General features: G+C 39.3%; 1 protein-coding gene across 1 annotated transcript in view; it reads left to right on the top strand.

Annotated features, from left to right (window-relative positions):
• The window catches only part of Cps1 (carbamoyl-phosphate synthase 1), a 110353-nt gene extending 86391 nt beyond the window's left edge, over positions 1-23962 (top strand). Inside the window, exons 29-38 of the mRNA XM_050154237.1 lie at positions 1949-2026; positions 4686-4793; positions 6550-6639; positions 8734-8904; positions 10613-10687; positions 13291-13389; positions 19798-19857; positions 20789-20901; positions 22091-22220; positions 22945-23962. Of these exons, the coding sequence (XP_050010194.1) occupies positions 1949-2026; positions 4686-4793; positions 6550-6639; positions 8734-8904; positions 10613-10687; positions 13291-13389; positions 19798-19857; positions 20789-20901; positions 22091-22220; positions 22945-23043 (1023 nt within the window). The 3' untranslated portion in view covers positions 23044-23962. The remainder of the gene's footprint in view (positions 1-1948; positions 2027-4685; positions 4794-6549; positions 6640-8733; positions 8905-10612; positions 10688-13290; positions 13390-19797; positions 19858-20788; positions 20902-22090; positions 22221-22944) is intronic.
• Positions 23963-25163: the final 1201 nt, after the last annotated feature.

Raw genomic sequence — 25163 nt, 5'->3', positions numbered from 1 at the left:
GTGTGAGTAGAAAGAAAGAGACAGCATACATAACAGTTTGAATGGGAGAAAGACCATAGGGTTTCTAGAAACTGATAAAACATTAATTGCATATCTAGGACATATCTAGCACTGGCTGTACTAGTAGTACAGAAAGGATACATGACAGAGAAAAACCAAATTCAAGGAGAAAAGTGAGTGAGCTACTCCAGCAGTACAGATGGGGGTGGTAGTGGTCTGGAATACCATGGAGAATAATGCTGCAGGTATTCACTGAGGGGAACTGGTGCCTAGGCAGAGGGGAAGGCTGGAAGGTGATGAGAAGAATGACGAGAGTTTCTGACCCAGCGACATGACCGAGATAAAACTGTCAGAGAATTAGACAGTTTTGTGGAAGAGATGTACTTCATGTCAGACAATTTGAATGGGGCAGCCTGAGAGAAATTCTAACGGAGATTATGTGAAGGCAGAGGGCTGTGTGTGTTTAGAACTGAGGATGAGGAGATGGGTTAGTGGGGCTGGAGAGATGGCTTGGTGGTAAGATTATATATAATGCTTCTTCACGAATACTTGAGTTTGGTTTCCAGCATTCAAGTTGGACAGTTTCAGAGGGACCCATCACCTCTGGTCTCCAAAAGCATGAAATTCTATGCACATACCCACACATAGACCCACACCCATAAACACATGATTAAAATAAGATAAAATTTAAAGGAAAGAAGATGAGCAGACACAGTTTACATAGAGATATAAGAATCGACTTTGAAATTAATAGCTGTCCTTTAAAGGGAGACTTTGGAAATGGGGGTATTCACTGATGGCAAGTACAGAAGAAAGGAGCAGCTAAGATGGACGCTAGCTGGGTATCAGCATTCTAGGGCTTAGTGTAACATAAGGGATAATGAGGGCCCCTGGGAAAGAAACATGAAAATGTATTTTAAAATTTAAATTCTATTTACAGTGTTCAAGGAAATACGTTAAATTTACCACATGGAGAAGACAAAGAATTATAGCATAGTGGCCAGAAAGGGCTTAGAGAAATCTTCAAGAAAGTAGCACCTGGCCTAGGTGTTTTGAAGCAGAGCTGAAACATGAAAGATGATATTGAGGAAAAAAGATAACAGATACACAGGGAAGATAAGCAATGGAGACAGGTGCATGTACAACGTGGTTCAGAATTCCAAAACATAGGGGAGGATACACATAGATTGGCAACATTATCAGGGATCCTCTTCATTTAGCTGGGAGGAAGTATGCCAGTCTGTGTATGGAGAGGCACCTCAACATTGTCCTTGGCGCTGTGTACAGGAAGTAATTCAAGTTTGAAAAGTAGTCCAGAGCACTGCCAAAATTAGCACGTTAATATAATAAAAATAGATTTGATTTGTTATCCAGTTGCCATTTCTATCCTCTAAAAATAATATATCAACTTCAGACGAAGGATTTCATCTTCAAATTGAAAAACAAAACAAAATTGAGTGTTATTATTCTCCTTTAATATTCTCATTTCTTACACATTTAATTCACATTTTGACTAGGAAGTTGTAGCATTTGCAAAAAGAAGTGAGGACAGGAAGAATCTGACCCAACACTAATCTATATTATAGATATAGAATATATAGGTATAGAATAAGGAGATGTACATCCATGGTTCTGAGTGAAGAGAAGGACGTTATATTTATCTCATCCCTAGACTACTCTCAAACTGGCTCTGAAGCCAACGTTTGGGATTTCAGGATTCATTTTCACATTGCTGAGCCCTCAGCGTTGAAACACTTGCTCCTACTGTAAGCAGACCATGACCTTATTCTTACAAAACAGACCAGCTAATGAGCGCCTGTTGTATGTTTGGCCTTAAGTTTTCTGCAAGTACTGCCTTGTTATTTACTCAAACTACACAGCTACCTGATATTATACATGGAATTTGTGCTCAAGGTCTTGCTTCTGTTTGTTTGTTTGTTGTTGGCAGGAACACCCAGTGGTGCTGACTAAGTTTGTCGAGGGTGCCCGGGAAGTGGAGATGGATGCAGTTGGCAAAGAAGGACGGGTTTGTACTTTCTCTCACTTTTCCTATCTTTATTTTCCCACCTGAAACAATCACAGGTTACAATTCACAGTTTCTGAAAGTCCTAATGTCTGGACATAGTGGGGAAGCTGTTCAATCAAAACAATTTCTACTACAGCAAACATTACAACACTCCCACCTCATTAACAACAACAACAACAACAAACAATAACAACAACAACCCTAAAACGCTACTCTCAAAGTCTCTGAAGAATGAATGGGAGTGTCATGGATATCTCATTCCTTGAATTTCGAACTGTTAGCATTTTTCTTTGATGATATTCAGAGTCAATTATCATCCCACACTCATCATTCTTTTTGAATAGATCTTTCATTCTCATTTTCTTTTGTCTGTGGCATTCCTTTCATGTTTCAGTGAGTGTTATAAAAACACCCGGATGCTTTGCTTTTAGAAACGTCTAATTGAATCTCTGGTTTTTCTTCTTATTTCCCACTATCCCGCTCCTTCTCACTGGGTTAAAGGCAACCGCACAGAACTGTGTAGGAGGGACAATAACATAAAGTTAGCTCACCACATCACATCTGGAATGGCTGCAGCGGTGACGACTCTGGCTTCAAGGAGAAACGGAACTGGAAGGGTGCTTTGCTTGAATTTGCTGGTTGCCTTAACAAAGCATTTGTGATTTATCTTGAAATGTAAATACTTTATGTTTTAGAGAGGGCATGTCATTTTATTTGCTTCAAGGATAAAGTAAAAAATTGGCCTTCATCTTTTGTTTTGCAAATAATTCAAAACACTGCCAAATATATCAAATCCCTCCCCCCAACAGATCGGCAGTTCAGAATAGAGTTTACTTATTTTCTTTTAAACTCGCAATTGTTTCTACCAACCACAGAATCTTATAGTCCTGATTTGAAGCATTCCGAGATACTGTTTCCAGTCCTCTATCTTTAATGACAGGAATTTTTGCTGCTACATCTTCAGAGGATATTCATCTGGTTCTTTTAACTCATTGTTGACTAAGGGTACAAATTCCTGTAAGATTACATATGGCTTTTGCCTTCATGTGAATTCAGCACTGGGAGGGATCCTAGGACTTGAAGATGCTAGGCATGTGCTGTGCCCCTGAGCCACACCCTCAGAACTTTTAGGTTACATAGTGGAGTCTACTTTTTGTTTGAGGAAGAGTATCTCACACATCATCTGTCTTGAGATAATCTTTTCCTTCCTAGACCTCTCATTCCTAATCTCCTGTTTTAGATCATAGAATAAATTTCTTTTTCTTTCCACTTTTAATATTTGAAGGTAGAAATGAAAAGCAATTGGAATATGATTGTACATCTATGGAAATGGAGGATGAGGACTGACCTGGAGATGCGTGTTCTTGTTCAGATATGTGCTGCCGTTGCAGCCCATGCTGGCTCATTGCCTTGGATTTGCTCTAGATTTCTGGGATGTGTGTTAAGTTTTCACCTGCAATCCATTGCACATTGTCCCATAATCTGTCTTTTGAAAATGTTTCAGTGTACTCACACAATTTCAAATTTATTCCCTGAAATGGTCATATCACTCAGGTTTCTTGTGATGATCATAATTACTTCTGTTTCCTAGATTCCTGGATAATACACACACACACACACACACACACACACACACACACACACACACATTCTCTTTAGCAAACTTGTGAGTCCATGCATTCACACTCCCATACTCACATACATAAACACACATATACTCTCCCACATAAACTTATACATACAAAAATGCACAGACATGTGCTCATTTATATGCAGTTTTTGCTTTACAATTCTTCTGTGTAGATAATCACCATTGTTAGTCTCCTTTCATTAGAAACCAATGACACAAAGCCTTGTCTAGGTCCCAGAGCTCAAAAGTCACACCAGAAGAATGGAAACTCAATGCCATTCTGATTTAAGCCATTTATAAATATGATATGTAAATAAATCTATGTGCTTTATAACAGTCTTATACAGCCAAGGAATTATTGTCTCATACTAAGCCTCATAAGTTCCTGAGCGATATATCTTATTAACATATATACAAAAGTGATTGAGATTATAGACTTCAGAATCTGACAGTCAAGGGTTCAAGTTCCTCTCAGTCTCACTAGCAACACAATCTTGGTCATTCATCCTTACATTCCCTTTGTTTCCTTATTATAGAAAAGGACAAGAATATTTTCTTGTCTCTCAAACTTCCCTTTAAAGATCTGGGCATCAAATCTTCAATCTTTCTAAACCACCAACATTTGTGGGTGTGTGATGTGTGATATATGGCGTTGTTCATCTCACTAGACATTCACCTTTCTTCTTTTCTTTCCTGGTGTCTGAAAGATAAAGCTGATTCCACTGTAGTTTCATGTCTTATCCTCCCTTGTCAGTGTGAGTTGACTTAGTCTCCTTCTGTTTACAATGTTGGCAATCAGTGGAAGAGAAAGAAACAGTCTCTGTCCCTCCATTTTTCCTGGAGAGGATACTTGTCCCCGTCCACTGAGGCGCAGACAGTGGAGCAACTCTTTCCCCTGCTCTTAATGTGAATTTGGCAGAGTAATTTACTAGTGGTGCCAGAACTGGTTAAACATCAAAGGAGGTAGGTGATGGAGCAGTGCCTGGAAATAGGTTCTGACAACTTTGTAAAAAAATCTTCTTTTGACAGGTCATCTCCCATGCCATCTCTGAACACGTTGAAGACGCAGGTGTCCACTCAGGGGATGCCACTTTGATGCTACCTACACAAACCATCAGCCAAGGAGCCATTGAAAAGGTCATCATTTATAAATGGAAACAGAAAGGAAAGAGCAAAAGATGAAAACCACCACCACAGCTATAGAAAAACCCTTAGGTTTTAAAAAAACTAGGTAGTGATGTAAGGCATAATTCAGGTTAGATTTAATCAGGAACATCCTTGCTCTTGACCACCTAGTGTCTTAGGGATGATCTCTTTCACTGTGACTAGAACCTGATTCGTTATGTGGTAGTGCAACCTTTAATATACATTTGGAATATCCAGATGAAATACATCCTAAAATACCTGCCTCCACTCTAAGTTTCTGGAAACCTCTCTGAGATTTATTTTTAGCAAGTCTCCTATAGTTATGATTACTGTGAGTCTCGGGACCAGGTTGAGAGACAGGATACGATGGGTGTGTCTGATAGATGAGAGGCACTTGTTAAGAGCAACCAAAAGGGATACTATTGAGGAGTATAGAAGAAAGTGTGCAGCAGCCACTTGGGAACCTCGGGAAGCTGAACTTTCACTCTTCACTTTGAGTTCCACTTCAAGCTGGAACTTGGTGATATTGCTCTTGACCACACTTTGAGAGCAGTTTCTTTAAAGAGCTATCCAATATGACTGTCTCAGCATCCCATATGTGTGGCAAGGTAGACATGTAGCTCTTGCTATTTTAAGTCACTCTTGAGAACTCTATGGAGGTCAAGTTGACTTGGCCTTTATTAGTTTTTTTTTTCCTGCTATCCTGCCATAAGAATTTATGGTGGCCTGTACATTTGCTTGAGTGTATTCTGAAGATTTTTGCTCTAGAATAGAGAGGTAGTAGAATGCTTTGCAATAACAACAGCATAGAAGTTTAAAAAGTCCCTAGATTTAAACTATGATTCATTTTCTCATGTTAGGGTAAATAAGCACAAATCCAAGATTTTCTCAAGTCTCTCAGTGGACATGCCACAGACAAGTGGGTCTCAATTTGTGGGTTATGACTCCCTTAATGGTCAAATGACCATTTTGCAGGGGTCACCTAAAGCCATTAGAAAACACAGATATTTGCTTATGATTCATAACAGTAACAAAACTACAGAAAGGAAGTATAAATGAAAAGAATTTTATGTCTTAGAGTCACCACCGTGTGAGGGTATTAGTATGAGGAGGGTTGTATAACACTGCTGTAGACTGCTTCCTTTCATACCCAGTTAGGTTGCTGACCCACTTCCGTACCTGTGATGAGTGTGTGGGGGGGTTGCTTACTGTCATCATTGCCTCTCTTGACAGGGAGCCTGTTTCTTGCTAGGTATAGGGGTTCCAGTCTGTGACATATAGATATACAATGCCTCCTGTAGGCAAGCACTATTCCTTTCTGACCACCATATCTACCCTCATAGAATTTAGGGTAACAGAAAAGCAACATGAAATCAATATCCCTGGCCGCTTTGCAGGGGCATGTATTTTGGGAGCCTGCCCTTCTCAGCAGGTAGGCCATTAGATTGATGTATGGTTTGAACTGCAGTTTCCGGTGTTGGAGTATGTAGACATGAAAGACTTCATTTAGCCTTCAGCGTAAGAACAGAGCACACAATTGTAAGAGATAGCGCTCTATGGATGACAGGTGCTCTTGTAAAAGTATGTTTCTTGCCCCTTATATTACCCATTATTGCTATTAACTATCATTGTTAATAGAGACACAGATTTCTACAAAGAGAAATTAAGGCCACCTAGATAGGATTCTGCTTCTCTTTAAACCTCCACCACTCTCTTTTTTACAGTGTCATTGTCCTTTTTGCTCTAGGTGAAGGATGCAACCCGGAAGATTGCAAAGGCTTTCGCCATCTCTGGGCCATTCAATGTCCAGTTTCTTGTCAAAGGAAATGATGTCTTGGTAAGAAATCCTAATGACCTTGGAGGACTTTGCGACGTTGTTAGATTGTGTTGGATCAGCTTGGGTTGTGCCTCACCCCGGTACTCTCTGTGACCTGGCAGCTGTTCCTGTCTGAGAGGGATGTTGCTCAGAGTGTAATGCCTCTCCTGTTTGAAGGCTAGGACTCTTGGTGGCACTGATGTGTCAGTCACAACTTTGTGAGATACTCGATGTACTGAAAGGTGCCTGTCCACAGTGAAGTACAGATGAATGTGTGCATATCTTATAGTGGGCAGCATGTGCATTCAGAAGGGCCTTTGCTGAAGTTTGACTTGCTTTTTACCTAGAGAACCAAGTTGTTTTGTAACTTGAAAGACAAAATACAATTTAAGCCAATTAGATTGTTTCTCATTATTTTATTCAAACCATTAGTAACCAAAATCTGTTCACTAATCACTATGGAGTCAAGAGGTGATTACAGTGATGTATGAGGTATATTCTCCAATTTCAGATACTTTGTAACTTAATATGGACTGGGAGGAAAATGAACTCAGAAATAACTAGAAGTATAGTAATAGCTTTAGTAGTTACTGGAGGGGTGTGCAAATGTCTTTGTAGTTGAACAAGAAGATCATATTTGTCAGGTGCACACACAAACATATATACACATGTATACATATATGCACATATATTTGAGTACACACACACACACATAGAATACATCTTTGAAATCATGCCTTGTTAAAAGAAAATAATGAAAAGCTTCAAGAAAAATTTTATATTGTGAATGAAGTTTACAGACTAGCTGGGATTTTGGAAGGTTGAAGGTAGAAGGTGTTATATATGGCTGTAAGATCATCTACAACAGTGAATAACTAGTACATTTTGGGGGATACTAATCACCAACCTTTTGTTTAGAGAAAGTATTTTTTCCTAAGTGAAGGCTAGAACTGAATCTTGGAAAGTAGGACTTAAGTCCAGTAAAGTGGTATGGTGTGAGAAGCTCTTCTGTATATGTGTTGCTTTTATTGGTTAATGAATAAAAAAACTGTGGGAATGATCTATTGGGAGCTTACCAAGGCCAGCTGGACTGGGACTGATGGAGCATGGGATAAAACTGGACTCTCTGAACATGGCGGACAATGAGGGCTGATGAGAAGCCAAGGACAATGGCACTGGGTTTTGATCCTACTTCATGTTCTGGCTTCATGGGAGCCTAGCCAGTTTGGATGCTCACCTTCCCAGACCTAGATGGAGGGGGAATGATCTTGGACTTTCCACAGGGCAGGGAACCCTGACTGCTTTTTGGACTGGAGAGGGAGGGGGAGAGGAGTGGGGAGAGGGGGAGAGAAGTGGGAGGAGGGGGAGGGAAATGGGTGGCTGGGAGGAGGCGGAAATTTTTTTTCAATAAAAAAAGAAAAAAAAATGAATAAAGAAACTGTACTGGGCCAGTGCAGAATAGAGGTAGGTAATGAAAACTAAACTGAATGCTGGGAGAAAGGAGGCAAAGTCAGGGAGACATCATAGAGCACCAGAGAAGAAAGACAGAGGATGCTAGCCAGATCTTTGCCATTGAGCCATGAGCCTGGTAGTAAAATATAAAATAATAGAAATGGGTTAGCTGAAGACATACAAGCTAGTTAGCAATACACTTCAGTGATTGGCTGAGCAGTGATTTAAATAATGTTGCTTCTGAATGATTATTTCAGGGCTGAGCAGCCGCGAACAAATAAGCAGCCTCCTACAACAGTGGTGTTACATAAAAGAGATACATATTGAGAAGGCAGAAGGTTTTCACCAGCTAGGTTTTAATATGAAGCCATCAGGATTCCAGTGGGGACTTTTCATCTTGGGGTGTGACATCATCCAAACTCTACATTAAATGAAATGTATCAGAAGTATGCAGGAACTGACCTAAGGAAATGGAATGGAAATGAGTCAAAATTCAAAGATAATATCCTCAAAGAAACCGATTAGTCAGAGTCTAAGCAATGGAGATAGAGGGGATAGGGCTGGGGTAGTGAGTTAATCACAGAAGGAAATCAAGGTACAAAATACACATTAGGATTGTTACTGTCTTTCATCATTTCTTCCCTTTTGGACTTATCTCTTTAGGTGATTGAGTGCAACCTGAGAGCTTCTCGATCCTTCCCCTTTGTTTCCAAGACTCTTGGGGTGGACTTCATTGATGTGGCCACCAAGGTGATGATTGGGGAGAACATTGATGAGCAACGTCTTCCTACACTGGAGAAACCCATCATTCCTGCTGACTATGTTGCCATTAAGGTAGCATTTTACAATATGTGTCATCTTATGAACAGAGGTGAAATGAAGGGGAATGTTTGCCAAGAAATTTCTGTGACTTAATGGACCTGGTGAACTGATGACCATCTTCCTTTCAAAACAGACTGAGGTTGTACTGCAAGCAACCTCATGTGAACTATTTGTTTTTGCAGAAATATTGATAGCCATCAAGGATAATGTGACTTCAAAGTCAGCTATTTAAGTGGATTATCACCCATGTTTCTGCAGCTGACCCACGGTGATGGTTTAGTTAGAAAATTAAAATACTAGGCAATCTTGTCTAAGACAAGGCTCAACTGCGAAAAGTCTCTAGGAATTCACAAGTCTCATAAACATGGTTACCCTGAGAGGCTGGTTAAATTCTTACCACCCTAGCTACTTTTTCTTAGTTTGTATTTTCTTCAATGGCACAGATTTTCCACTTGTAAGATTAAAGTAATAGTTTGTATTAGAGCTGTGAGGGTGATGGAATCAAAATTATATTTTAATAATACTTTAATCAGAAAGCCGCTAGATTACTCTAGCTGCTTCTGTATAGTGTTCTCATGAACTACTTCAATGGACAGACAAGATCATTCATGAAATATACAAATACAATTGAATTTCTTAGATGAAGTATACTCAGTGAAGTTAATTTATATTGTACAATGCAATTATGTGATATTGACATATTTTGGAGTCTTTAAAACAGTAGTTCCCAACCTATAGGTTGCAATCCCTTTGTGGGTCAAATTATTCTTTCATAGGCATTGAACATTAGATATCCCACATATCAGATATTTACATTATGATTCATAACAGTAGCAAAACCACAGTTTTGAAGTAGCAAGAAAATAATTATATGGTTGGTGGTCATCACAATATGAAGAACATAACATTAGAAAGTTGTCAATTTTGGGAGATCTAATGTGGTTGGTGGTAAAGAGCAGATAGCAGAACAGGACCGCTGGAGGCTAGGAACACATCAGAGTCTCACTAAGATGACCCAATAAAATGACCACAAGCTCATTTTCCCCTAACTTAGAAGTGCCAGTGTCAACAGAAGGTCGTCTAGACCTGATGAATAAGCATCTGTGAGAATAAGAACTCGGTGCTTATGAGTCATGCTGATAAAATAACTCGAAAGGAAACCCTGAAGTGTTCCTGTTCGTACGAAGAAAGATAGAAAAAAATGTTTCCCAGCAGAATGTTTTTCAAAACTTTTAAGAGGCGTCAACAACACTTGAATGTCTCAGAAGTCAGTTCACAGACAGCCGTGTCTGGCAAGGTGGCTGGCTGCAAGTTCAAATGAACAGAACAAGAAGGGGAATGTTCCAAAAGCCTATCAGGGGGAAAATGTCTTTCAACTCTGTTTGGGAGTCTAATGCCCAGTAGATGCTGTTTGAAATAACTCCAGTAAGAATACGTGCAGGCCAGATTAGAAGTATTGGTCTAGACTGGTCACAGGGGATCTAGTTACAGAAATCATTTGTGATTACTTAACCCAACTTTTGGGCCAGGAGTACAACATATTCTTGGAACAGAATTTTAAAGCGATTTTTCAAGTCAGAGTTTCGGGTCAAAGAGAATTTTTTTTTTCTGTTCTCCATGGCCTAATGAATCCTGCGGGAGGTGATTGGCCAACCACGTCTACCTCTCATCTCTTATTATCCTTTATCTCACGTTTTTCCTTCCTTATTATGTCTGACAGGCTCCAATGTTTTCCTGGCCCCGGTTGAGGGATGCTGATCCTATCCTGAGATGTGAGATGGCTTCCACTGGAGAGGTGAGTGGTTAATGGTACATGAATACTGTTGTTAAATTTGCCTGAAAACCTGTGGTTCTACGATCAGAATGCGGTCATGTATGCAAAGAAGTAAGTGGTTAGAGAAAATCAAACTTCACAAGGTTTTTTTTCCCAGGGCATCTCAAAGGTTTAGGAAGTTTGAATTACCCTTTTCTGTAACAGAATTGACATTTTTACATGTGAACTTGAGAATTGAATACACTTAATTCATTTCCATATTACCAATACACTGCCAATAACAGTCATACATTTCTCTAGACATCTGAGTATGTCCCATGTTGTTTTTTTAAGCCTCTCATGTAATTTAGTAAAAACAGTTCATCCCCTACTTTCCTGTGATTGATGCAGATCTGCATGTCATCACTTGAAATATGTAAAATGACAGCATTAAAAAGGCCGTGGGTGTGAAAAGTGGGAACTGCAAATATAGAAGAAACCCCAAGGCCACTTGGGAGGCAGCTTCAGCCTCTTGAGGCTGATCTATAATGGCACTGGCCACTGGATGGCTCTCTTCTCTTGTGTTGGAACTGTGTCAAGTGAAGGTTTCTTTAAGATGTGAAATGTGTTTTCTCATAGAGAGCTGTCAGATTCTAGAAAGTTCTCTACATGTCAGTGTCAGGACATTTTATGAATCACCTAGCCCTTGACAGACGTACTCACTACAACCTTCAGATCCTCACCAGTGCACACTGGAGTGGCAACATCACACCGGGAGGCATCGTTGTTTCTCTTGGTATTAGGCAAAAATATAAAGAGGAGAATTTTTAATTGCAATGAGTATGTGAGGTTTTATATGGTTGTTTGGTTACGAGCATGAGCTTTGATGAGAAGCCAAGAGAGACCAGGAGACGGGCAGTGGGCAACAAAGGACCGCGGTGTTAGAGTTGCACTCTTGGAAAGTGGTTCTTGATCCTCTTGCGTTTTCTTTGGATTTGGTCGAATTTCTCTTGATTTGGCCGGAAAGTAAGCCTCACTGTGAACGATGGAAGCTCTATTATCCACAGTTTCAGACTCATCCCCATCCTAGGATTCTGTTTTTAACTGGTCAAGAGCTGGATCAGGAAGAGGCCTCTTTCTCTTATACGGTGTCACCAGTGTGGCGAGCTGTGTTCTGGGTCTAGTACTCCCGGTTTACACAGCAATGAAAATATGAACAACTTAGAAGTTGCTTGTATTTGTTGTCTCTTTTCTAAACTGCAAAAGGAAAGAATTCTTCTAATATTTAAGTCATATTTCCTAGTGTCATCAAGTATAATGTTTTAAATTCTGTTTCTTAACTGAAATCAGAATAATAAATCCAGTTTAGAAATCTCAACTATGCCTCAGAGAGACTTTTTCAGTGTTTAAGCGCGGAGGACTGCAAAACTCCCAACTTTTTATCTAATTACGGGGCGCTTTATTCTATAGCTGTCAAGCGAGAATGTCATCCTGATATTTACAGAACTATTTGACTGTTTAATTTTTTGTTCCATTTTGTTTTGTTTTTAATGGCCAGGCAGAAAATTGTTGCTACCCTTTTTGGGTACCTGCACTTCTGATCGGACTGCAGGGTTCCTTTCAGTGGAAATGAGGCTCATTAACTTCAATTGACATTGCCAAGTTGATTGGCCAGTACTTGACTGATTTAAATGTTCAACTGTGAAGTGAAGAGCAGACACGTACTGTGATCAGCTGAAGGTTATGATCATGAGAAGTTTCCTTGCCTAGCAAGAGAGAGTCATTTGCTTAAAGAACGAAGTGAACTGTCAGCATTCTTTACTATAATGGCGACTCTGAACGGGTGCCAGATGATGATGTGCAGAACGGACTCCCATCCTGTTAGAATCCACCACTTGTCCTCTAGTTACGGTGGCTGTTTGACTTGTAATTACAGCGTGCAGCAGTTACCCTAGAGGAAATCTCCATACACTGGACCAATTTCTGTTAGCTTGGCATCTTCTCTCCCTCTCAACGGGTTTTTTTTTTTTTTAAACATGTGGCTTGGGTATCCAGGATGAGCTGCAGAATATTTTGGTTTGGTTTCTAAACATGATAAAAAGGATTAAGCTCTTTTGAGATTTTCACGTACTATTGCCATCTCTTAGGAAGCCTCCTCTTAAGGTGGCCGGTGTGGTTTTAAAGCAGTGGGGCAGCAGTTTGTCATATTTCTAGCACTCCCAACCCTGAATTCATGCACTACTGCATGGTACACGTGATGCTTACAGTGTTTTAAACATTATCTCATATTAATATCTGGAAATTCACCACATTACACACCAGAAGCTGTGATTTGTATCCAAATAACTTGCGGTGTAATTGGGTATGTTGTTCCACTGAGTATTGTTGGTGTAGAAGGAATTGCTTATTCATTCATTATGCTTAATTAAAAACATAAGATACATCTGTCCTGGCCAGTCATTTAATTCTCCGATTCAGATTTTCTTGGTCTTTGGAAAACACTGATAAAATCTGGGGAAAGAGTTTATCAGTACGTTGCTCTCCAATTTTTCTTTTGTTCCTTTCTCCTTTTTTTTTTTTTGGTATATGTGTATTTGACTAGTTTATCTTCCTTTAACTTTGTACTTTTCATTTAATCCTAACAGGTGGCATGCTTTGGTGAGGGTATTCACACAGCCTTCCTAAAGGCAATGCTCTCTACCGGGTTTAAGATTCCTCAGAAAGGCATTCTCATTGGAATCCAGGTGAGTGGGGTATGTGACTGCGCATTCTCAGGCAGCACACTGTTGGAGGTCTGGATGTTAAAGTGAAGAAGAGAGGGGGTTGGTTGCATGCCTTAGAAAACTGTAACTTATGAGAATGGCCACTGTATGTTCTATTTGTTCCTGAACAGCCTTCTCCTGTTGCAGCAGCAAATACCAAAGTAAAACAGAAAACAGAAAAAAAGGCTCCATGAAAAATCTGTTTGTTGTGGAAGGGGCTATTTTAGAAAAGTGATGCCCCCTATTCTATATAGTTTCCTCATTTTTTCATTTATTTAGATTTTTCTGCAATGTAAATGTCAAACATATCATTTATCCCCCTCCTTCCACACCCATCCTCCCTTTTCTAACCACCCAACTCTATGTCCTGTATCTTTTCATAACACTGTTGGTGCTGTTGATGTACTCTTGGATATGTGGCCTTCACTGAGGGTGCTCAACCCAACAGGGACTTTATTCTTCAAGCAAATTAACTCTCTCTTTCACAGCTAACAGTTGCCAATCATTATTTAAGTAGGGGTGGGACTCATGCCTATTTCCTTTCTTCCCGTTGGAATTCTCTCTGGCTTGAGCTTGTACAAGCTTTTTATACCCTTCTTATGCTTCTAGGCCAAAGTAAGATGAGATGACTATAAATTAATATTTTACCACAATAAAAAGAGCACTATTGGTTTATTGTCACAATTCGAGTGTAAATAAATCTTAGGGTAAAATTTTGGACATAAAATGTCTTTAACTCTTTGAAATAACTATTGCAACAGTCTATACATGTTCTACTTCTAAATTCCTGAAAAATAACTGTATATGTTTCTCAAATGGTCATTCATTTTAACTTGAGATTAGCACTTCTTATGTCCTTTAAAAACGAATGGTCATATATAGCACCTTCCCTGCTGTGACTTTAATAAGCTCAAACCCTGCATGTCTTCACAAAAGTCAATAAAAGCATAATTAGAAGAGAATCAGGTATTCTCAAGCCAGTGGGTGATTGTTATAAATGCTGCCTCATTAGGGTGTCTTAATACTAGCAAATTAGACTCCAGAGACTGGACAGGTAGTCACTTTGGAGAAGTTTCTGGAAAGAGTGACTTGGGGTTTGGCGTTCTGAAGGTGGCAGAAGAGCGATGGTGAGGATTTGAGCGAAGGCTAAGAAGATGGCTTGCGACGTGAGGCTTAATGGCAGTTTAGAGACAAATCACATCTTATGAGTGACTCATCACATTACAAATGGGTACTGAGTATCATTAAGTCCAAACTAGGAGAATATTGGCCCAACTTCCAGTGATAGCTTAAAGTTTAATGTGAGAACTGGGGATGTTCAGAGGAGACCATGCCCTTAGCCCTCCTCTTCACAGCTAATCAAAGCCCTGCTAACATTTTCAAATAGCAGTTTAAGAAGGCAGTGGTGTATAAAATTGTGACTTGTTTAGTCCCAGTGCTGCAGGGAAATGTGCTGCAAAATTAATTTGCTCCTATGAAATATTTGTGGGACTTGGACACCAGTGAACAGAATTTTGCTTTGTAGGAAAAAAGGAGACTTTGTGGATTGAGGAACAATATTTTCAAAGTGATGAGGTTTTATTAATTAAAATTCTACCTTTGAACACATTATTTTTAAAGCAATCTTTCAGCAGTTACATGAGTCATTGCAAAAATATTCTGCTTGTATATGAGTGACAATCATTATGGATTTAAACATATTTTTAGTGCAGCATTAAATATAGTTAAAATTATTTAATAAAGTTATAGTTATTGACATATCTGTAACTCAGAAAAATTGATCAGTAGAATTGTAAGCCTCTAGAAATAGAATAAAATTTTCTGACTTATTTTGTATGAGGCAAAGAACACCTGCCATTCCTAACATTTGATGTTTATATGGTTTCTCCATTGCATTCATACTAATTTTAAAAAGTGCTTAGTCTGATGAGTTATTCTGAAGATACGATGGGGTGGACTAGTAGAAGGGCAGGTCTTGGAGGCTTCGAGTCTTGGGCTCTTTCTCAGCTAGAAAAGGATCCACTCTAAACTCTGCTTTCTACCCAGCATTCACAGCAGCGTGGATATAGTCATCTGTGTTCTGTATTTCAGGATACACATGGAAAAAGCACATGCTACCACTGGGTCAGAGGGATTCATTATAACCCTTCAAACATATAATCAGAGCTGAAAGGGACTTACAGAGGAATAATATAGAAATGAAAGCCAGGGCTAGAAAGTATGTCTGAAAGCATCTGGTTGGGAAGTTATTTAATCAAGTTATGAGAGAGGGATTTGTGTTAGCATCTTGGCATCTTAGGGTGTCCTACACAGTATGAGGCTATCACAGGCTCCCTAGAGCACTGAGAGCCATATAATTGCTGTGAATTTCCTTTGTTATTCCTTCCCAGAGCAGTGGGGAGGACACCAGCATCCATCCCATTTGTGAGACAGTCTTTCTTTCTCTTCTCCATATTCTCTGAGTTAAGTACATACTCTGATTAGAATGATTTAATGAGGACACTTAGACTCACTCATCTGGCACAACAGGTTCCTAGAGAAAACTGAGGGATCATAGAGATTCAGAGTGGAGAGCAAGGGGACTCTGAGCTGGAGAACTTTTTCACTTAGTGTCCCAAGCGAAAGCATCTTAAAATAAGCATTTATTACTAGCAGGTTTTTTTTTTTTTTGCATTTAGAAAGTAGTGTGTGTGTGTATGTGTGTGTTTGTGTGTGTGTGTGCGTGTGTTTCACACACATGCTTGCTGTATGTGGTATTCTTGCTAAATCTGTGTTTCTCCTCTGCATTGTAATCCTTTACTCCTGCAATCTCTTTCTGAACTTCTTATGTCAGATGCTAGAGTCAAATCACTCAGGAAGTTTGAAATATTTGTACCATCAATCTTGTGTACCTAAGACTTAGGATAAAGGCTGCAGATTTTAACAAAGCATCTTTGTCAGCTTAACTGCCATGTGCATTGCATCTTTCCAAGAAGCCTTCCACAGTCTAGGGCATTCGTAATGTAAGAAGCATAATGTGGGGTTATGAGGCAACAGAATCACCCTTGATTTCCCTGCAGTTGTTCCAACCACCTTCCATCCTGTCACAATGTATTTTTAGTTGCTCTGAGAAGGCAATCTGCCTTGTTTTGAGGTTTTCTAGAACACCCTTTAACAATGAGTGATTTACTCTAGAGGCGATGGAGAGCACTCTCTGTATTTCCCCCTCTGATTGGGCTATTCAGCGGCGCTGGTGAAGTGGCAGGCACCAGCCTGACATCTGGGCTTCAGCATTGCTCAGAAACACAAAGCAAGCGTTTATTTGAAAAGACGATGCCAAGTGACATGAATAACCTTTTATCTTCAAAGAGGCATCATTAGGAACAACCACACAGTTGTCAATCCCGGCAACCCTGTAGCATCCACAGACATCACTTAGTGTTAACTTGGCTTTCTCTTCTGTAGCCGGAAGTTGGCTTAGTGAGAAAATGATCGCTGAAGGAAATAGATATTTATTCAACTTTCAAAAGAATTCTTTCCTTGTAAACATTTCCAAGAGCATAAACTAACTTGTACTTTTCACCTCTACTAAGGAATAGATTCTTACATAGGTGTTTTCAATCGGCTTTTAAATCTGAGGTTGCTCAGACGCAAGCTGACAGCGGTAATTTCTTTTTGTAGAGAGGCTGTTTTGTGTGTCACAAGTGTTCAATACATGTTTGATAGGAGTTTATAATGTGTCTATGAAAGCCAACACCCTGCACCAGAAGGCGGCGTGGCTCCCTAGCTGGGAACCGCCAATACTGTCATGTTGGATATTCATCTTTTCCACTTGGGGGACGACGGTGAAACAGCTCCGTAATAAGATTCTGCCTGGTACCTACAGGTCTTAGAGGACTCGCTGACTTATTTCATTTTAAAATGGCAAGGGAAAAATTGCATTATCATATTCCTCCTTCAACATTTTTCATTGTGACTTTGGTCAAGGTTAATATGTCTTTACCTCAAACTGCAAAGTGAGTGAAGGATAGCCCTCCCAGCCTCATTCATTTCCATTTTAAACCGGAGCGCACATCAAAAGGACCTGGAGTGTTTGAAAAGTGCGCATGACTGGCGTACCCACCTGATGCAATCCATTTGGTGGAGACTTAGGTTTCCTACTTTTAGTAAGTCCTGATGATGCTGATGTTATTGCTTTGGGACACTCGGGAACACCTTTCTTGTGGTAGTTCATTTTAAAAACCCAAAGGAAACTGTTTATCACCATGTCTTCAGTGACTTTTTGGTAAGGGGATGTTTAAGAGAGTGAGAGTCATTGGTTAAGTGCGGAACTAATACACAATTTTCCAGGCATTAACTGAGACCTCTCATGTCATTTAGTGCAAACCTAAGCTGTTTTTTGTTTATCAGAAAGTCCAAATGTAATGTTCCATATGAGGGGGATTTAATAAAATGCAGAGATTCATTTTGCATATCCCATGTATGGAGAAATCTTAAACTATGTAGCAAATATAATGGGTCATATCATTTAGCCCCTGGCTTCCTAAGCAAGATCACACTTGAGCATATTAGTGTTCTGTTCTGCCTAGTGTTCTGCATACTGCTTTAAACTGTCCTAGTATTGGTCAGTAAGAATTACTGTTTTCTCTATTATATTTTATAATTTTATTTTAGTTTTATGTAGAACCATGAGCTGATGGCATTTTCACTCATTTATTTCTGTTTAGTCCCGAGTGGAAACAGAAAGCTACTATGGTCGGCATGCTCGCAATTCAGGTTCTGAAAGATTGTCTTGAATAACCCCTGTGCCTGACTTAGCTTGGCTTCATCCCATCACGTTCATCTTTTCTTTTTGCCACTGTTTTGTTCTCATAAAACTGTAGTTCCAGGAAAGTGAGGGCCAGAATCTAAAACGATTTTATATTTGAACATAGTCTTTGGAGTCATTGCTTAGGATTTAGATCTGTTCTCAGAGAACCATTGCATGTAAATATTAGGAGACTTTTTGAGTCGAGTATTATAAAAATTGTCCAAGGATCTGGATATGTTTTTTGATGACATTACTTAGTTTGGGGACTAGAAACAGGGTCATTTGCATGCTTTTTCAAATATCACTTCTATGATTCCTAAATCAATCAGAAGAAATGAAAAGATATAGTCATATTATATCATAAGTTAAATCCTCTTAAAAATCAGCAACATGATCTCATTTAAAGAAGAAAAGATATGATTTTAAGCATACATGATTTTAAATAGCTTAGATGCTAAGACAGTCATGATAATAAGGTCAACCAGAGAATTTCCCCTTTGGGCAGATCATTCATCTTTGCTGTATGCCATCATGAATATTGCCTTGCAAAAGCAAACTCTCAAACACAGGAAATATTTAGAGAGGGTCAACCCCTGATGACTATGGGATCCAGGGAAATCAGGGTCCAGCTAGGGTTCTTGGAAGTATACAACAACAGACTAATAGAAACTGTCAGAAAAATGAGCTGGAACATTAGGAAAACCCATGTGGAAATAGGTGTGTATAGTGGGAAAGATGTTTTGTGTTATAATAAATGTTAGAATACCCCAAATGCTAGGTTTCAGGGACAGGAATCTAGTCTTTGGAAAGCTGGAAAAAACAGCAACTGTCTTAGTGATACTTATCAATATTTTCTAGGAATTGTTATTAGCCCTGAAACTGCTGTTGTGAAGTTCTAACACTCTGTAGTGATTGCTAATATAGGAACCTACTGGACAATCACAATGACCCAATACCACAAGTATCATTACTGCTGCACTGAAGGGATGTGGAGACTACCTCAGAGTAAAGCTAAATCACCTGGAGAAACACAGCTAGTGAGATACCTCAGCAGATAGGAGCATCATCATGTCTCTTTCAGAAGTGAAGAAGGGAGGCCAAGGGTTGTAACTTTTCTAAGCATACACTTCTAGTGAATGCTAAAGCCAGAATTTGCAAAGGAACTCAATACTCTAGGGATTCTTAGCACAGGACCTTCTAGGAAAGTGAGTGAGTTATTAAAGGCAGTGCAAAACTAGGACTCAGCAATGAGAGCAGGTTGTTTGGAATAGCAAAGCAGCCAGACAACAACAAGGTGCTCAGATCTCAGCTTTAGCAGCTCCCTAACCAGGTAAAGAAACTCTGCACAAACAAACAGTGTGGATCTAATCAAAGCAGGCCAAGTCTCAGTGTGAATGAAAGGGCTCAGAGATATGTGGAAGGCAGAAAACAAGATAACAAAAATGGAATTTTAAATCTACATTGGAGAATAAATAACTTATATTAAATAAAAAGCAACATATGGAACTTCCTTTTGCAATGGCGGGAGGGACACCATCTTGAATGTATCCAAACAAAGAAATGTGTATGTAGAAAGTAAATTGTGTTCAATTCCTTTCTAGCAATCATTCCGTCCAAGATTCCTTGGTGTGGCTGAGCAGTTACACAATGAAGGTTTCAAGGTATACTCTCTTACTTTTTTTTAAAAAGTAGCTTTCTTTCCACATTGAAATACTGCACAAACAAGAAAGCCACCTTTTCAGTTTGCAAGGCTTAATTAACTTGATTTCAAAACTTCCACAGAGGATTATTGGTAGTTAATGATTGTTGGGGGAAAGTGTCTTTTTCTTTAGTGGTGTAGCCACTGGTAAATTGTCCTGTCTGGAGTAAAAAACCTTCCACTCACCTTGCAGCAAAGACACTCTGAATTCAGTGGGTCATGCACAGAAGAAGAAAAGAAAATAGGAGGGATTTTGTTGAGAAGGAGGGCTATAGTGGGAGAGAGGAAGGGGGGTGAAAACAATTAAAGTTATATAAACACTTGAAACTACCAAACAATAAAGTTAAAAAATAAGCTTTACATAAAATAAAATAATTAAGATGATTGGGTTTAGCAAAATAGCTGCAAACTCAATAGTAGTTAGTTTAAAATCTTAAACTTTAGTTGAAGCATTATTAGTATACTTATCAGTGTATTTCTGCATCTTTTCCTCTCTTGATTCTGTGTGAGGTCATAGTTTCCAGCTGTTACAGTTACAGGCAAGGAGTCTTTGTAGCCAATAGCTCTGCCCACAGCCTCCTTCAGTAAAACAAAGTTACTCCCACAGCTCAGACTGGGCCTATGGCCATGGACTTCGTTGACCTCATAAAAATAATTTCTAAGCTATGACTAATTCTTTTACAAAAGCAGTTACAACAGAGCCTCTTAAATGTTTTCTTACTGAAACGATTTAAAAATAATTAAGATATCTGTGCCCTAGATTCTGAATTCAAGTGGCTACCTTTGGAACCACACTTCTTCCACGATTCTCTTCTTTCTGTTGTGACTCTTATGTTCCTTCATTAATGAAGATTCATTCTTTATAGTAACCTAGTTTTCTATTTTAAATACAGCTTTTTGCCACAGAAGCCACATCAGACTGGCTCAATGCCAACAATGTCCCTGCCACCCCGGTGGCATGGCCATCTCAGGAAGGACAGAATCCCAGCCTCTCTTCTATCAGAAAGTAAGAACTGAATAGTTTGTTTTCTGAGTTGGAAAAAAAAGAAATAAAAAACCAAAATAAAAACAAAAGATAAATGGTGGGAGCCAATACAGAATCTTTCACCTCGTTTGCTTTCAAATATTTTCAAAAGTTTGACTGGTTAAAAAATTTACAAATGAACACATTAATGGGTGTCAGTTTCCTTCTTATAAAAAGTGAATTACTATGTGTGTGCATCTGTACGTGTGTTAGAAAACACCTCTCAGATATTTCTGTTAAAAGTGCAAGACAGAATAAGTAAATGATAAAGGACTTAATGCAGGGCTTTCTATATAATCTTAAATATATATACACACAAAGTATGTATTTGCATATATATTTGATTAATCATCTACATTTCACTAAGGATGGATCAATGGATCAATCAGTTTTTTGAGCACTTGCTGCACGGAGAAAACTGGAGTAAGCACTTGATAATGTTTTTAACTAAATGCTCATTTCTTAGGCCATCACCACCTGATTTTGTAAGACACACTGCGTGAGGCTTCAGGACCTACAGGGCATCTGTTGTTACAAAGCTACACGGGATGAAGGCCCAGTGGCTCCTTCTCTGTTACCCATGGATGTTATACTTTGTACAGTAGCTACAACATATCAAATTCTATGAAGTATGCTCTTTACTAAAAGTTGTTAAGAAGTCATTATGAAGCGAACTTAAGAATGTCATCATGTACAGACCTTAGAAGCCTTCCGCTGATGCTCCGAGTCCCTTGCTTAGAGTTTTGTAAGATGAAAGTCAGCCATAGCTCCATGCTTTTGGTATTTGAATGCCTCTTAGGGTATGTTTAGTCAGTCCAAGAACAGAATGTGACAGAGGTTAAGTCACAACCAGGTAGGTTCGTGTTTTCTCCTGCCAGGCAGTGGGAAGTAGGAAGAGAGATGTATGCTGGAGGAGCCTGGTGGTAGAAGGGAAAACAATGTTTTGCATCCTGTTAGACTTCTACCAGACTTCTTTCAAAACCACAATAAAAAAATTATAATTCCTCAGTGAGTGCAACTTGAACATCGACTTAGAAGTAGAAAAGGGCCTCCAGGTGGCTCAGTGATAGCATTGGTTTAAAGAGCAGAGAGAAGAATTTGTGTTAGCAGTTTTGGAACTAATTATAAAATAGACATTGTCAACTGTAAGTTTTTATTTATTTCTTTTTAGACTGATTAGAGACGGAAGCATTGACCTTGTGATTAACCTCCCCAACAACAACACCAAATTTGTCCACGATAATTATGTGATTCGGAGGACAGCTGTGGACAGTGGGATTGCGCTCCTCACTAATTTCCAGGTATGCTCTTTCCTTTAAATATAAGGCATTGTGTAGGTTTTATTTCTAGGTCTCCCTTCATGTTTGGTAATTATTCTCTCCCCCCTCTCTCTTTCTCTTCCTCTCTCCTTTCTCGAGCACTGAGAAAAGAGAGCATTTTTTTTAAATAGAATCTAAAACAATGGTGTTAGTATAGTAGATTGTGGCCTCACTTGAAGTTTAGAGATTAAACAATTGGTGATATCAAAAGCCGGGAGTAGAACTGGTTCTTTTGTGATCCATCCAACCACCCTGTGGACCTTCAGTCCACTCTACGATGGAGTGGACTGAAAGTGGGGAGTGCTTTTTCCTCGTCTCCTAGTGAAAGCCACTGCATGAAAATAGTAGCTTACTGATCAAAGGAGCAGATATAATACACATGCTGGACCTCAGCACAGAAAAAGTCTCTATGAAACACATTCAGTTTCATTTGTATGTGAGCTACCAGAGTCATCACAGAAGGAGCCATGCATCTGACGTTCACTAATGATCCCTGTGTCCCGTTTTCGCCCTCTAAGTTAGTTTTAATCCTTACTGGGAGTGGGTGAGTCTGAGACACGGGGAAGTCTCTGAAGAAACAACATCACATCTTTCTCTCCACACCGTTTGAAAATCCGGAGCAGATCCTCGTGTTTTCGCTCCCGATTCATCCCGCATTCCCTTTCATCTCTTGTTGGTCGCTAACATTTTTGACGTTTTCTTTCAGGTGACCAAACTTTTTGCTGAAGCTGTGCAGAAATCCCGCACTGTGGACTCCAAGAGTCTGTTCCACTACAGGCAGTACAGCGCTGGCAAGGCAGCCTAGAGCACCAAGTATCCAGTGACCTCAGCCTTGAGTCAGCATGAGCCACACCGCCCCCAAAGGACCTTCTCAGCCTATCTCCGGAAAGGGACATTGCTGCCAAACTTTATTTCGGGTTCCTCTGTTCTGAATAGTCTGTATCTTTAACTACGAAATTGTTGCCAGTCACTGTTTCAAAACCACCAAGTCCTCCCCAAGTCACTTGTTCTTCACAAGGAATTCAACCACTGACACCTTATTTTTTGTGGACTTACTTTTAACGTTTAATGGTGCTGATTTAATAGTGATCAAAAGTAGAAAAAGCTGTTGTCCCATCTCCTGAACTCTGTACTCTAAACATACCCTTGTTTTTAAAGTAGTGTCTGCTCCACCCAGAGGCCACTAACAGGGCAGATTACCATGAAAATTTGTTAAAAAAGAAAAAAATGATTTTAATTTATGAATGGCATCACGTTTGTGTAGTTTTTCTTTTTTAAACATTCTCACTTATTTAAGCAATCTAGGAATATCATTTCTTCTTCCCATGACATACAATATGAGATTGGATTTTTTTTATGGCTACTTGCTTGAAGTTTTGGAAGATGTCAGGAATTTGGCAGAGAATACAGAGATGCTTATATTCTTGATAGTCTTGCTGGTTTTTAATAGAAGCAAAGTGAAATGTCCGGAGTTATGGCCTTTACTCTCTGGTCAAGTTTTGAAACACTTTAAAAGTCTCTTTTCATTTTTTTTATGATAGCTCCTGGTAATTGTCTGAGTCTCATCCTGCCTTCTGTATTTCACACATATTAAACATAGGACCCCCTATTCCTTTCCATACAAGAACTTTTCTCTTTCAGGGCATCCTTTGTTGCCTCTAAGTGTTTTGGTTATTACAGTGCTTTAATGGTGAACTTTTAAATAAAATACTATTAAGTGAAAATGCAAATGATTTCTTTTTACTTATCAAATAAAATATAATAAGATAAAACAAAATGACCACCTTGAAGTTGGACAAAGCAAAGTAACGGGATGAAAAAGAGTCCTGGATGAAGGCACAGGAATCAGAGACCCATTCATTCAGACATTTAGGAGTCCAATGAAAATACCAAACTGAAAGCTATAATATATGCAGAGGACATGGTGCAGACCCATGTAGACCCCGTGCTTGCTGTTAAGTCTCTGGAGTTTATATGAGCTTTGCTCAGTTGGTTTAGAAGGCCTTGTCCTCTTGGTGTCCTCCACTCCCCCGCTTATACTCTTCCCACCTCTTCTTCCCATGAGGTTCCCTGAGGGGAGGGATTTGATGGAGACATCCTATTTAGAACTGTGTATTCCAAGGTCTGTCTCTCTCTCCCCCTGCCTCCCCCACTGTGTGTGTGTGTGTGTGTGTGTGTGTGTGTGTGTGTAATGTCTGACTGTATGTCTCTATTGATTTCCATTTGCTGTAGGAGGAAGCTTCTCTGATGATAACTGAGCAAACAACTAATCTATGAATTTAGCAGAATAGAATTAGGAGTCACTTTATTGTTGATTTTTAGATCAGAAGTATTTGGCTTCACCCTAGGTCTCTGGGCTATTCAGTTTCTGGTTCTTAGTCATCCGAGCAGTAGTGGATATGGGTTCCGTCTCACGTAGTAGGCCCAAGACTCCAACAAACTTCATGCTACCATTCTCTAGCATGTTTTCCAGGAAGGACTGCATTGTAGATCAGAGGGTTTGTTGTTGGGTTGGTGGTTCTTTTTCTTTTCAGTAGCCTGCAGAGTACCTTCCCTTAGCAAAGAACAAAGGGATAAAGATTTTATTCAGGTGCCAGCCCAACCTCTTCATGTTCAATAAGTTGTGTGGGTGTTGTCTTCACCAATGTACACTTGCCTTCACAACACAAAGACTCAATAAAGAAAGAGAATGATAGATGAATTTCTCTTATAAACATAGATTTAAAAACACTCAGTAAAATACTTGCAAACTGATTTCAAAACATATGAAATAGATATCCCAACATGATCAAGGAGGCTTCACACCAAAGGGATGGTTCAACATACAAAGATCAGTAAATGTAATCTATCATACAAACTGAGAAAAATGAAATGATCATCTCATTAGACAAAAGGCCTTTGACAAAATCCAATATCTGCAGTGTG

The sequence above is a fragment of the Alexandromys fortis genome, unplaced genomic scaffold (genome assembly GCF_014885135.2).
Source record: "Alexandromys fortis isolate MF-2015 unplaced genomic scaffold, M_Fortis_MF-2015_v1.1 scaffold_40, whole genome shotgun sequence".
NCBI classification, from domain to species: Eukaryota; Metazoa; Chordata; class Mammalia; order Rodentia; family Cricetidae; genus Alexandromys; species Alexandromys fortis.
The sequence above is the reverse complement of the archived record's forward strand: the minus strand, read 5'-3'. Positions and strand labels throughout refer to the sequence as shown.